The sequence below is a fragment of the Phalacrocorax carbo genome, chromosome 17 (assembly GCF_963921805.1).
Source record: "Phalacrocorax carbo chromosome 17, bPhaCar2.1, whole genome shotgun sequence".
NCBI lineage: Eukaryota > Metazoa > Chordata > Aves > Suliformes > Phalacrocoracidae > Phalacrocorax > Phalacrocorax carbo.
Window position 1 is genome coordinate 12,793,435 of NC_087529.1, and position 12,995 is coordinate 12,806,429.

At 45.7% G+C, this 12,995-nt stretch overlaps 1 protein-coding gene across 4 annotated transcripts in view; it reads right to left on the bottom strand.

Moving 5' to 3' along the window:
- Positions 1-12,995, bottom strand: part of LOC104043065 (S-adenosyl-L-methionine-dependent tRNA 4-demethylwyosine synthase TYW1-like) — a 110,315-nt gene that overhangs the window by 68,293 nt on the left and 29,027 nt on the right. For all 4 annotated transcript variants that reach the window (XM_064468144.1, XM_064468146.1, XM_064468147.1 and 1 more), the window contains exons 9-10: positions 9,055-9,107; positions 6,265-6,383 (exon numbers count right to left, since the gene is read on the bottom strand). In XM_064468144.1, the coding sequence (XP_064324214.1) occupies positions 6,265-6,383; positions 9,055-9,107 (172 nt within the window). The remainder of the gene's footprint in view (positions 1-6,264; positions 6,384-9,054; positions 9,108-12,995) is intronic.

Here is a 12,995-nt window from a genome sequence, read left to right on the forward strand (position 1 = left end):
ACCTGGCGGTAACTCATGATAGTAACGATAGTGAGGACTTCAGACCAGGTTGGTTTTGGCAGTTCCTCTGAACCGAGAGGATTGAACTTCAGAAGGTTTTTAGAACAACCCACTTCTGGTACTCGACACTGGGGAGGCCCCACCTCGAGTGCTGGGCTCAGGGTTGGGCCCCTCGGGACAAGAAGGGCCTTGAGGGGCTGGAGCGTGTCCAGAGAAGGGCAGCGGGGCTGGGGCAGGGTCTGGAGCACAAGTGTGCTGGGGGGCGGCTGAGGGGGCTGGGGGGGTTTAGCCTGGAGAAGGGGAGGCTGAGGGGAGCCCTTCTCGCTCTCTGCAGCTGCCTGAGAGGGGCTGGAGTGAGGGGGGGGGGTCGGTCTCTGCTCCCAAGTCACCAGGGACAGGACGCAAAGGAACAGCCTCAAGTTGTGCCAGGGGAGGTTTAGGTTGGATATTAGGAAAAATTTCTTCACTGAAAGGGTTGTCAAGCACAGGACCAGGCTGCCCAGGGAAGGGGTTGAGTCACCGTCCCTGGAGGTATTTAAAAGACATTTAGATGTGGTGCCTGGGGACATGGTTTAGTGGTGGGCTTGGCAGTGCTGGGTTTACAGTTGGACTCAATGATCTTAAAGGTCTTTTCCAACCTAAATGATTCTATGATTCTTTTCTAACTCACACTTCTGAAATCATAAGGATGGAAGATGCCTCATACTGAAAAGCTACATTCCAACTCTAAGAAATGCTTTTTTTAAGAGAAGCACAGTTTCTAGGAAGGTGGGCAATGCTGAGCACCTCCCAGAAGTCTGTCCTGTGCTTGTGTGAACATATTTCATTCCTTCCCAGAGCACCACACTCAGCGCAGTTCCAAAGGTTATTTCAAAACCAGCTTGCATGTCAGGATGTACAAGATTGCTTTCAAAGGCCATGATCACTCCATCACCTTATCGATTACTGTAACTGGGTACCAAGTCACCAACCACCTGCAGCAACTAATAAGAAACGTGTGAGCATTTCATCTGCTTATATTCACTGCTGATTCCATAAAATGTAAACTAATAACCAAGGCCAACTACAAAAGCCTTCAACAAGGCCAAGACCAGGAAAAAGCACACTGCCGTAGGACGAAGAGTATAGCTCTCAATCCCAGTAAGTCGCTGGCAGGGTACTTTTTCTTTCTATCATAACCTTTTTGCATAACATGCCGCTGCCCAGGGTAAGCTGGGAATCCTCCCGAGGCAGACTCTAATTTGGGGACTATGCGCAGTTACAGTGACCTTCCCCCACGTTTCCGCGCCTGATTTGGCAAAGCGCTGTCTAACCAACACCGAGAGCCACCCTGAGCAGCACAGCCTTTGGCACAGTGCTGAGCAACTGATGCAACCCCATCCCGTGCAAACGGCAAGCACCAACGGCATTGCCAGTGCCTTAGCAAAGGGCCAACGCTCCCGTGAGCTGGCACACGAGCACCCAGCCGCGACAGTCGCTGGGGTCTGCTCCCATCTCACCCGATGGACCCTTTTCTCCTAGAAATGCCTCAGATTTTTACAGTGCTGGCAGAGCAGCACATAATGGCATCGAGGCTTTTTTGTCCCTTCGCCATTGACAGGGACGTGAACGAGCTATATTCGATGATGTCCTCTCCCACAGCATTCACATGGTTACGTCAAGAGCTCCTGAAGACAGACAAGGCCAAAGGACCACAAAAGAGTGAAGAATCAAATCTGAAGAAAACAATGAACCTTGGGTCACCACATATTAATGCTGTAAACAAAAAATAACCACACTGAAACACTGGAAGCAGAAAGTATTCACTTCGCAGGACAAGGACAGAAGGCTGGAGATGCAGAGAGGCTCTGAGCTTTCAAGCTCAGGTTCCGAGTTTTACAAACCTGCAGTGTCAGCTCCTTCAATATCATAATATTTCACATTTTCCTGAAGAATTTAGCCTCTGGAGTCAAGTTACTTAATGAGAAGCTTTTGGTTTAATCTATGTTTTAAGTTTCTTCCTAATTTTTTAAAGGCCTTATTTAAGTACCCCTCCTATGGGAGATTATTAATCTCTTCATTTTGCAGGGCTTACCATGATCACCGGCTTTCGGTCACACACTTATTTAGATCATCTGAACAGAACTTTAACTTGTACAGTAGACAACAGCTGAAGCTTAAACCTCCAAGTACAGGTAATAAACATCATAAAATTACAGAAGAAGAAATATAAACCAATTTTTTATGGGATATTTCACTCTGTGTTGCTTCCTCCTCAGATGCAAAAATAATAAACTCTATTAATTTAAATCTTATTTAGCTGTTCCATCTCTCCACAATAATTGATTGGGCTTTAGACACTCCGCCAGAAAACATAATCTAATCAGGTTTGCCTGGTGATTGTGCCACAATACACAGTGTCAGAAAGCCTCAGTCCTCACGCTTGCTCTAATTGATTAAAAGATTCGGTCACTTGCACATTTCCATTTAGACAATTAAGCTAAAGAGACACTACACACACAGTGAGACCAGCTGAGAGCAATAACGGATGGTGGCAGACTATTTTTATAGGAAGAATTATGACTTTGGGATGTTGCAGTAATTAAGGTGTTTCCTCCCCCCCCCCAACCTTGCTTTTGATGCAACAACTGCAGGAGTTCAACACGGCATGGGGAAACACCACACAAACGATCAATCTGCTTTTCCTGCCCTCCGAAGAAGCTGCCATGTTATAAACCTGCCTCATCAAACTCTCAGCCAGCTCCCTGAAGCGGAGAGGCAGGAAGCACGAGCCAGCAGTCACACCAGTAGGGGGGCAGCAGCAGGCTTGTACCAGGGATGTACTGCTTCGAGGGACAAGGAGGAGAAAAAAAGGTCTCCAGTGCAGAGTCAAACTACATCTTTTACAAAAAAAACCCTAACTTTCTGAGTGTGTTTGGATGCTGGCTCCAACCATGATGCCTGGTTCAGGGCCAAAATGTGTCAGTCATGACCGGCCAACTACCATGACATCTAATTCCCAGGGAAAGCAGCTCAACTACAGCATTTTTGCCAAAGTAAGGAAGAGAAAATAAACAGGCTCCTTGGCCTTTTCCTCAGCAATCCTGGGAGAGCTGCAGTGGTTATGCAGTTGGAAACATTGGCAGACTCTACAAATGTCAAAAACCCGAAAGAAGAGATCGGGGCGGGGGAAGAGAAACACAGCAGTCTTATCTGCAACTTCGTGTGCAGAGCTGCACGATGGGACCAGCAAGGAATAAAACCTGTATTTAAAACATTTTGCCAGCAGTAGATCAAAACTATTGCTTCATGTGTCTCCAACAGCACAGATGGTAACTGTTAATAAGAAGGTAACATGCTTATCCTACCCAGCCAGCGGTGCCTGTGATTTTACATTTAGCCTCACGTGATTAAGAATCTGCAAGGCATGGTGGGGTGAAAATTAAAAAGAAATATAGAGAGAGACAGAGGTAGTCCTGGCTGCAGGGTTTGTGAACTGCACTGACACGCAGCTGGTAAGGAGGAGAGTGGGTATGGAAGTCTCCTCTTCCTACACCAAATTAACCGGACCTGGCACAGCTCACAGCCACACAAAGGCTACAGCAGCCCAAGCATGAGGTCTGAAAAAGCAACCAGAACTGAGAAAGCTTCTTTCAGTTCTGCTTTAAGTCAGCTTAAGGTTTACATAAAGCAAGCCTTGGGATTAAGTCTCAAACTGAGCCTCAATTCTTCCAACTCAGTAGAGGTCTGAAGAGAAAAGACAGGCAGCTGAAGTCCATATGGAAAAGTCCAACAACTGCAACCCATTTCACCCACAGAAGGTAAAGAAGTGAGAATACTTTTCAGCACAGTCCCCTGGAAAGCCATTCCCTTGCATCCAGGCTGTTACCATTAGTAAAATAAGCATTCTAGCATTTGTTATCATTAGGGCTGCTGTTTCCAGGATTCCTCTTAGAAGTGACAAATGAAAGGTACAGGGCGATGAGTTAGAGGCACATAGAGTTAGAGACACATAGCTGTTTATCCCAATTACTGCACTTTTCAATGTACACTCATTTGACTTCCCCAGTTCAGTCCCATACTCCAGACACAGGCTGCTGCTAAGAAATATCAGAGTTGGGTCATTTTGAAGGGGAACAGTATGAAATGGTCTGCAGTGCAATACCAGGAACAAAATGCCTCATTCTGGTGATGTTATTGCTTTCTATTTGGTGTTTATGTACCTTCTGTATAGGGACAGAGAGATAACATGCATGGCAATCTTCCTACCAGTACAGTCACCACTGCAGAATTAAATGCACCATCGTCAGGCCACACCTGGAGCGCTGTGTGCAGTTCTGGTCCCCGCTGTACAAAAAGGATGTGGCCAGGCTGGAAGGGGTCCAGAGAAGGGCCACCAGGATGACCAGAGGACTGGGAAGCTGCCATATGAGGATGGGCTGGGAGAGCTGGGTTTGGTCAGCCTCGAGAAAAGGAGGCTCAGAGGGGATCTCATCACCACGTACCAGGACTTAAGGGGTGGCTACACAGAAGGTGGAGACTCGCTTTTTACAAGGAGAGGACAAGGGGGATGGACACAAGTTGCTCTTGGGGAGATTCCGACTGGACACCAGAGGGAAGTTTTTCACAGTGAGGACAGTCACCGTTGGAATAATCTCCCCAGGGAAGGGGCTGACTCGGCCACGTTGGACACCTTCAAGAGTCGTCTGGGCAGGGTGCTGGGCCGTCTTGTCTAGGCTGGGCTCTTCCCAGAAAGGTTGGGCTAGATAATCCCTGAGGTCCCTTCCAACCCGGGATTCTGTGATTGCTAGCTGATACATTGGAAAAAAAGAGGAATGAGCAGTACATTTTTCTTCCCAGACATCAAATTGCTCTGAAGGAAAGCAGCAGAACTTGTACATTAAACAAGCCGTTTGCTGTGTCCTTTCAAGCCAGGACATCATGATGAAAGCCCACCAAGAGTACCAATTAACATTTTGGTATAGAACCCCAAATGACCACTGTCTAACGCTTATACTTAACACTAACATGGGAGACAGCTTCCAAGTGCCTTCAAAATTAGAGCGCTCCTTTTGCACTGATGCTGTCATTTAAACGTTCTCAGGAAAGAGTCACATTATTATAACTTTAAGACTATGAAAGACAAGAAAATGGTACTCAGAGGAATTTGGCTGGTTGTGCATGGAAGTATTGGGATGTCGGACACCCAGGCTTAGGGATGGAATGGGTGTTATTGGCAGCCAGCCCCCTGGGGCAGGCATAAACACCAAAGGAAGCACAGCCCCCATGGTCTGAATTAACTAGCAAGGTAGAAGACAAAAGAGCTCAAAGAATAACCTCCATGTCCTCCCACTCAGTACGCTTTCACGTCACTGCTTTTATTTCTGCTGAACCTCTCAGTCTCTCTCTCCCCAATCCCATCCTGCACACCCCCAGCCTCGCAAAAAACCTCCCTCGGAAATCCAGGCATTTCGGTGAGTAAGCGCTGCTAGAGCAGCTCATGGTTCAGATCCAGGCAAAGCTCATTTCCTTTAGAGAATTAACAACAAAGTAATTCCTCTGAGAAAAGGGGTCACTTTACTGACTAAAATGGAAAGTCATTTATTAGCTACTGTTTCGGGAAGGCAAGAGTTACCAGGTCACCACTTCTCACTCATTACGAATGCAGCTGAATTGGTGGGGGTGAAGGTGCTTTAAATAAGAAAAACGGTCCAATTTCAGAACAAAGATACCCCAGTGCTTAACACCTTGGTGGCTCTGCACAAGACAAGCCAGCCCACGTTCTCCAGAGCACCGGAGCCATGGGGAGCCTCAGACAGTGATCTCCAGAGGGAGCCAAGCCTCTGGGAAGCGCTCAGAGCAGGGGCAGTGGGAATTGCAGGGTGGCTGATGGAGAGGTGTCTGTCTCCAGCCTCCCTGATTCCTCCTCCCATGGGTCCCCAGCCAGACTGAACTTGTTGGAGCCCACAGCCTGGCTGCACAGGTGACAGTTCTAGGGGAGGCAGCACTAGGGAGCCCTTGGATCCTCTTCAGCCTCTGAGGTGCTGAGCCCACCCACCCAGCTCACCCCCTACCATCCCTGACCCACGGGCCCCGCAGCTCTCAGAAGGGCAGGAGAAGGGTAGGAAGGGGGAGCCACACTGCTTCCTTCTAAACCCTTCCTCCCCAGCTCCCAAGTGAAAAGGCCACACAAGCAACGCAGGCTGCTTTAGGTGTGAGGAACAGGAGAGGGACAGAATGGAACAGAGCTCCCCATCCCGAAGTAGAACTGCATCAGTGTTTTACCTCCAGCAAAAGACGCATTTGTTTGCACAAGCCAGGCTCGGCGTGGCCTCCATGCAGCGGTGGCTCTCAATTCCGTAAAACGTGTGTTTGTAGCAGCCTCCTCTGCCTCGAAGCATTGACTAACAGCAGAGAAAGACACACACAAATACCAAAAAAGTTAAAATGCACCATCTGTAAACAAACTGAGTGCAAAGGATTGAAATCTGCTCCCAGGCATATCTGCAGTTTCCAGTCCCTAGTAACTTCGCTGTTCAAAGTCACCTGTGGCAGACATTGGAGCAAGGTCACAGCTGTGGAGCAAGTCTGAATAATGACAGACGCAGAAAGAAATTCACAGCTCACAGATTAGTATACAGTCTGATTGTTTATCTGCATCCTTACAGAAACAAGGCATTTATGATGTCAAATTTGCAACTGTTTCAGAGGACAGAAACTTCAACATAATCCATAACTTCTTACTTGCGACACCACAGCATAACAATGTGCTTTACTGAAGCTTTTACATGCACCAGCCAACAAAAGAAAGCAGGCGAAGCCACTTAAGCTGCAAGAAATATTATTGTAAAAGCCCACTAAAGAGTAACAAGGATCAATTTCAAGGCTGCGCTACTGAACACTCAAGTTTTTTCATTTGTCTAGTAGAGTATTTCTTCTAGCGCTAAATTAAATAAACACGCTGACCTTATAAACCCCCACTCACACCAGCCAGCGGCTCCAGCAGGACGCCGCGCTTCCCTTCACAAGAGAACCGCAGCAGCCTTCCCGCCAGGAGATATCTCCTATTTAGCATGCAAGTTGCTTGGAGCAAAGACTGTCTTTCATTATGTCAGTTAAATAATAATAAGCGAGAAAGAATCTTTACTACACTCAAGGGAAAATTTGAAATATGACATAGTAACTTTTAATCTACCTTGCTCTAGCTGAAGAGTCCTGGTGATCCAAGAGAAAGTCTCCACCGAGCAGCAGGGAAAGAATATACAGGTAATCCCTAACATATGCACAGCCTTGTTATGAGATTGGGGGATTAAACAAAATGGAAAATACTGTTTATTCTACCAACCCTCAGAAAACAGGTTTCAGGAGATTCACAAGTTCTAGGACAGCAAGCTATCTTTTGGATTTCATAAGACAGGCAAATCGACAGACTCTTCCTCAAATTTGCAGGTTTTGTGCTCTTTTCCAGACTATGGCAAAACACAATCATTCCAATCTGAGCAATTGCTATGAAACTCTACTTAATACTAATCCTTCTAGCCCTGCTCCTGCTTTCTGCTGATACAAATCTCAAACAAGCCTCCTGAAGATATTCACATATTGGTGTGAATCTGAGTCAAAGCTTCTGCTTGTAACCAATTTCAGCTCAGTTTATTAGAACACTTTATGTTCAATTCCTGCTTAAGCTAAAAATAGTATGGTCCTATCTAAGCACACAGAGCTGCTATTTATTTTGCGAAATGGCTTTACAGTACTGCATTAAATTCTGATTCTTTAATAAAAATAGGTTCTCTGGTTTCCTCTCTCAGTCACAGCATTGAAGAAATTTGGCAAGTTTTTCTTTAAACTTTTCATGGCCTTCTCTGATGTTAAAAATGATAGAAGAGAGAAATATTTGTACGAGTAAACAGCAGAAGCATCAGTGGGATCAGTACATCTCACAAATATTCACGACAATACAGCAGTGGGCTCTTTAAACTGTTCACCAGAACAAGTCTTTTGATGAGGCAGTTCATTGACACCAGGCATTTCAATATGAAAACCTCGCTGCAGCCACCCACTTTGGTGATTGCCATTCAAACAGCTCTTTTCAAAAATAAACAAAGTTAATCATGCAGCGAAAGAGAGCTGAGAGTCCAAGAAACTGATCGCTGCCACAGTGCAAGAATTAGAGATGTGCTGGCATTTTAATGAGGTGATGACTCCCATCGTTTATTCTCCCACAAATACTGAAGGGTTTAGGATGTTCTATCAATGTTACTCCCCAGATGTATAACGTTACAGACCAGCTTTCAACCCGTGAGCTTCCTGGGGACCTGCAAAGGACAGCGGAAACAATAAACACACCAAGGTGGCTGAAGTTTGTTCCACCCGGCTCTGTGCTTCTGCTGGCAACATTTTAATGTGTGCAAACTACCTGAAAAGCTACTGGCTTATGTAGTCTACAATATACAGCTGCAGGGCTTGGAGGATGACATTTTCATGTATGCACGTACATACACGCACAGACGTACTATACACGGCTATATACGTACACACACACTCCCACAGAGTAATTTTTAAAAAGTCCTAGCATTAACAAGTGACAGTTCCCTCGCCATCTAAATCTTACTCAACAAATGCTGAAAACCAGTGGAGGAGCACTGCCACAAACCAGATGTACCAGTCACAGAACAAGAGCTTCAAATGCCCTCGGGTGCCCGTTCGAGTGTAATGACGGACTGTGTTATCTTTGTTCCAGAAGACCTCACGCTGGTGACGTAACCTTCCCAATTTTCTCTGCGGTGTTCTGCTCCTGCCATATATTTTAGTAGGCAGGAGGTATTTTAGCAGACAGCAGAATAACAGGAAAAACAACAGAAAATTTTGTTCCCAGCTCTTTGCCATGGTCGCGTTCTCACCCTTTGCAGCGGTATTTTAATAGCTTGAAACACAAAACTACAGCTTGGAACATGAAATTGGTTTTGTGCAAGTATTATCACCTTTTAAAAGGATATTTCACCTGGAAGTTGTAACACCTGAATAATCCTCTAGCTTTTTTTAATTTATAAAATGAGAAAAGAAAAGAGAGCATACCTTCGTCCATCGGCAGAGCTTCACCCCAGAATGGCTTCCAATCAGCTTATAACCTGAAAACAAGAAATAAATCAAACCATCAATTTTAATTTACAATAATCAATACACACAAAAAATAAATCGGTGTACACAAGTTTATTAAGCATCACTGTCTCAATGTTGATTTTCCCTGTTGGCCAAAGGTGACACTACCAGCAAGACCTCAGTGCCTACCTGCAGCACCCTCCATTTGATTCTAGGGGCCTGCACATCAGAGCAAAGGCCACCGCCACCCAAGGGACTTCAGCCAACTTGAAACCATATATTTTAATGGCAGATTTATTTACATTCCTCAGCCTTGTTTGAATCCACAGGGGATGCATCTCCCTGGCCCTGCGCGGTCACCCCAGGACCGATTCTTCCCTGGGACCAAGGAGACACATTCCCACGGCTCCTCAGCAGGGCTGACCAAGCCTGGAGAACATCACATTTGCAGTGCAGTTGTGAGAGTGGAGGAAGAGAACTGAAATGCAGGGCCCAGCTGAACCCAAACTTCACAGGGTCACCAATTTCACCAGCTCCAGCCCCATGGGCCATGGTGCAGCCACAGTGAGGGAGTCGCTCCAGAGGAAAGCTGATTTCACATAACTTCCTTGTTCCCCTGCCAAGATCAACACAATTTCATTTAAATTTATTGGTCCAGTAGGATTAATTCCACAACGTTCATTAAGCACTAAGTACTATTATTACCCAAACTGCTTGAGTTGGGTTATTTTCTCCTTTGAAAAAAGTGCTTAGAGACTAATATGTCTGAAGGATTAAAAGTCACTTCAAAATCAGCATAAAAATAAGAGGGATTTGAGAAGCCTCGCTGTGTCCTACAGTAGCGTTTATATGTCAATGGCCTGGTTGTCCCTAAACCCAGCACTTTTCAACCAGCTGCTTTAGCCTGATGTTGTATTAACACTTTCAAGGGAAATAAATTTTAGGTATCTAGTCCCCTTCCTGCCAATCAGCAAGAATTTAACAGAGGAAAAAAAAAAAAAAGCCTTTTGTTCAGCAGAACCGGCCTCCACCTCCTACAATGAAAGGTGGCACAATAACCCTGCCCTGCTCATTTGTCACCATGTGTCTCTTGCACAGCAAGATCCCAGGACAGTGCCAGTGCACCCCAAAGTCCCCCCCACCCCAGGGACACCGAGCCAGCCGGGAACTACAGTGACAGAAGACGCCACAACATCAAACTATAAAAACCAAGCCACATGAAGACACGTGGCTAACAAGGAATCATACAGCAGCTAGAACACACTGCTCTAGTCACTCTGCCACTTAAATCTGGCAGACACCTGCCCAGTCTCCTCTTTCTTCTTGACCTGATGTTTGTCCTGCCTCCTCGCGCTGGCTCTAACCTTGCTGGGGGGTTTGCGCAAAAGCGATTTTAGCCTGATCTGCACCCTGGGCGACTCTCCGGGAGACTGTACAAGTGCTTGGGCCAGCAGACGGGAGGCGGCTAGCAGAAGCAAGCAGTAGGGACCCCCGTTAGATGGCAAAGGGGCCAACTGCCAGATTAGGTGAGGCTTTGGTGACTTCAGTGTCAGGCCACTCCCACGTCCTGACCTCCCTCTCCCCCTCCAGCTCAGTAGGAACAGACAATATTTCAACCTTTTCCTGCCTAAATTAATAACTCCAAGCCTCACATGCATTTTCATGGATAAGCCAATATAGCAAGGAAGAACAAACTGCTGAAAGCCAAAAAGCCTTGGTATTTCACATCATCCAATCCTTTCCCGGAGAAAGGCATCAGTGTAAGCCTGATCAGCACTTCTGACATGGAACTGATAGTCTCCAAAACCACATGCAATATTGGGAACACCTTTATCTAGGACTGGATGAGACCCAGAAGACCTTGTGGTAAGTTCTGACTGACCCTTGTCAGAGGCATGGCCAAGTACACACAACTGCATTTGGCTGCATCACATCATCTCCTCCCCGCCGGGTCTGTCCTGCCTATTTCTTCTGCATTTCTTTGCAAATGGGCTTGTCCAGCCAGGTCTAGTCTCAACCAAGACCTCCATGTGCTGCTAGAATTCAGGTCCTTACGGCATTTCTTGACAAGCGTGGAAAAGGGCGATACATTCCTTCTCCCTCTAATACGGCTGTTCAAGCCAGACCCTTTGCTCATCTCAGCCAGCACAGCCCTAGCCATTTTTCCTCAATTTTTCAGAATCCAGCAACAGCATTCACATATGATTATTCTCTCACAGATCACTTGTCAGCAGAAGTAATATGGTTGCTTTAAAATGGGTTTTAGATTAAAATTAAATTGGAAATAGGACATGCTTGCCCAGATCTGCTACTGAGTTGTTTGAGAGAAGAGAGGAAGCAGCTAAACTGTGCAAGGTGCCAAGCTCTGGAGCCTAAAGCTGCAGCATTTTCTCTTAAGTTACTTAAATCAACTTCCACCATGTGGAGCGCCCACAGCTTCCTATAAAGGCCAAGAAAATTGTACACATTCAACATCAAAACAGAGTCTTACAAACTTCAGCCAGCTTTAATGATGAGAAGGGGTTTACTCATCTTGTTTGCTGCTGCCAGGAGTCACAGCTACGGTTACAGGAAGAAACAGCATATACTTGCAGAACATCTTAAAAGCACTGTACAAAGCTGCTAAACTCAGGCCTTCACCGTGTAGGTAACTCGGGTAGAAAGTGCGGTTACCCTGCTAAGCCACCACAGTGAACACTGGCTGTGCCATGCTTTTTCAGACTCAGAAATCAGATAAAATATCAGTGATCAAGGCTGAACACTTGTTACACGTCTACTCTAGGTGAGCTACCCTACTCCTCCCACCTCTGTAAACCTGTTTCTTCAAGTGCTTGCTCTACTGCTGGCTAGTAACACAGGTAGCAAACCCATTTGGGCTAAAAAAAAAAGTACAAAGGGTTAAGCAAGAACCGAGCACTGAGTTTTAAACCAAACATGGGAGGAAATATGTTCAAGAACAAGTCTGAGGGTCTTCTCCGTTCCATTTCCACACTGCAGCTTCTGCTGAACCACCCTTCTGAAAGCTCAGACTAGCTCAAGTCTCCCATCGTCTTTGCCACAACTTCACTGTGGCTCTGCCAAGGCAAAAGATGGCTGAATCAAATCTTACTAATGGCCCAGAAATCCGCACCTATGTACGCCAGGACTCACTGAACACATTCACTTCTTTGCTCTTAAGATATATTACCTGTGAGCAATAACTCTGAATATTTGGATACACCACCTTCCAAACAATACGGAGTGTTGTCTTGATGGAACTGAGCTCACAGTCCCTAGTATCTGGAGATACTAAGGCTTAACAAAAAATACATTTATTATTTCTATAGCCTAATATTCAAAGGATTCCTTAAATAATTAGCAGGCTCAAAGTAATCAGCCTAACTCCTGACTAAAGGCCCAAGAACGTCTAATCAGAAGTCTCTGTTAGTTGATCCTGCTCTAGATAAATTTTGAATGACCTAGAAGCCTGCCAAACTTCACTGATATTGTCATTTTTAACTGTAAGGTGACATGAATTAAGCATTTAAACAAGCTTTTGGGTGAAATGAGTATTATCAGGCAATAACACTAAGCTGATAAACATTTGGTGATTGCTCACCCTGACAATCCAACGGGAGTTTAGTAGACCACAGACAGACTTTTCACCAAAGAGCATGGCAGATGGTGACCGCTCCATTGTCTGGGGCAAACCGTTTAAAACTACACTGCAGCATTTCAACTCTGTTGTGTAAACAGTAGTTTTAAAAGTCCATTCTCTGAAACTCAGAGAATTCATCAAGGGACCCTGCTGAGCTCTCAGCCACCGAGACAGGACACCGCTATCTCTATACCCGTGTCACATTCCAAGACACCGAGGTATTCTAGTTGTGGTTTTGCTAGTTTCCCAGTGCTCTACACATAACAAACCCTTCTAAGCT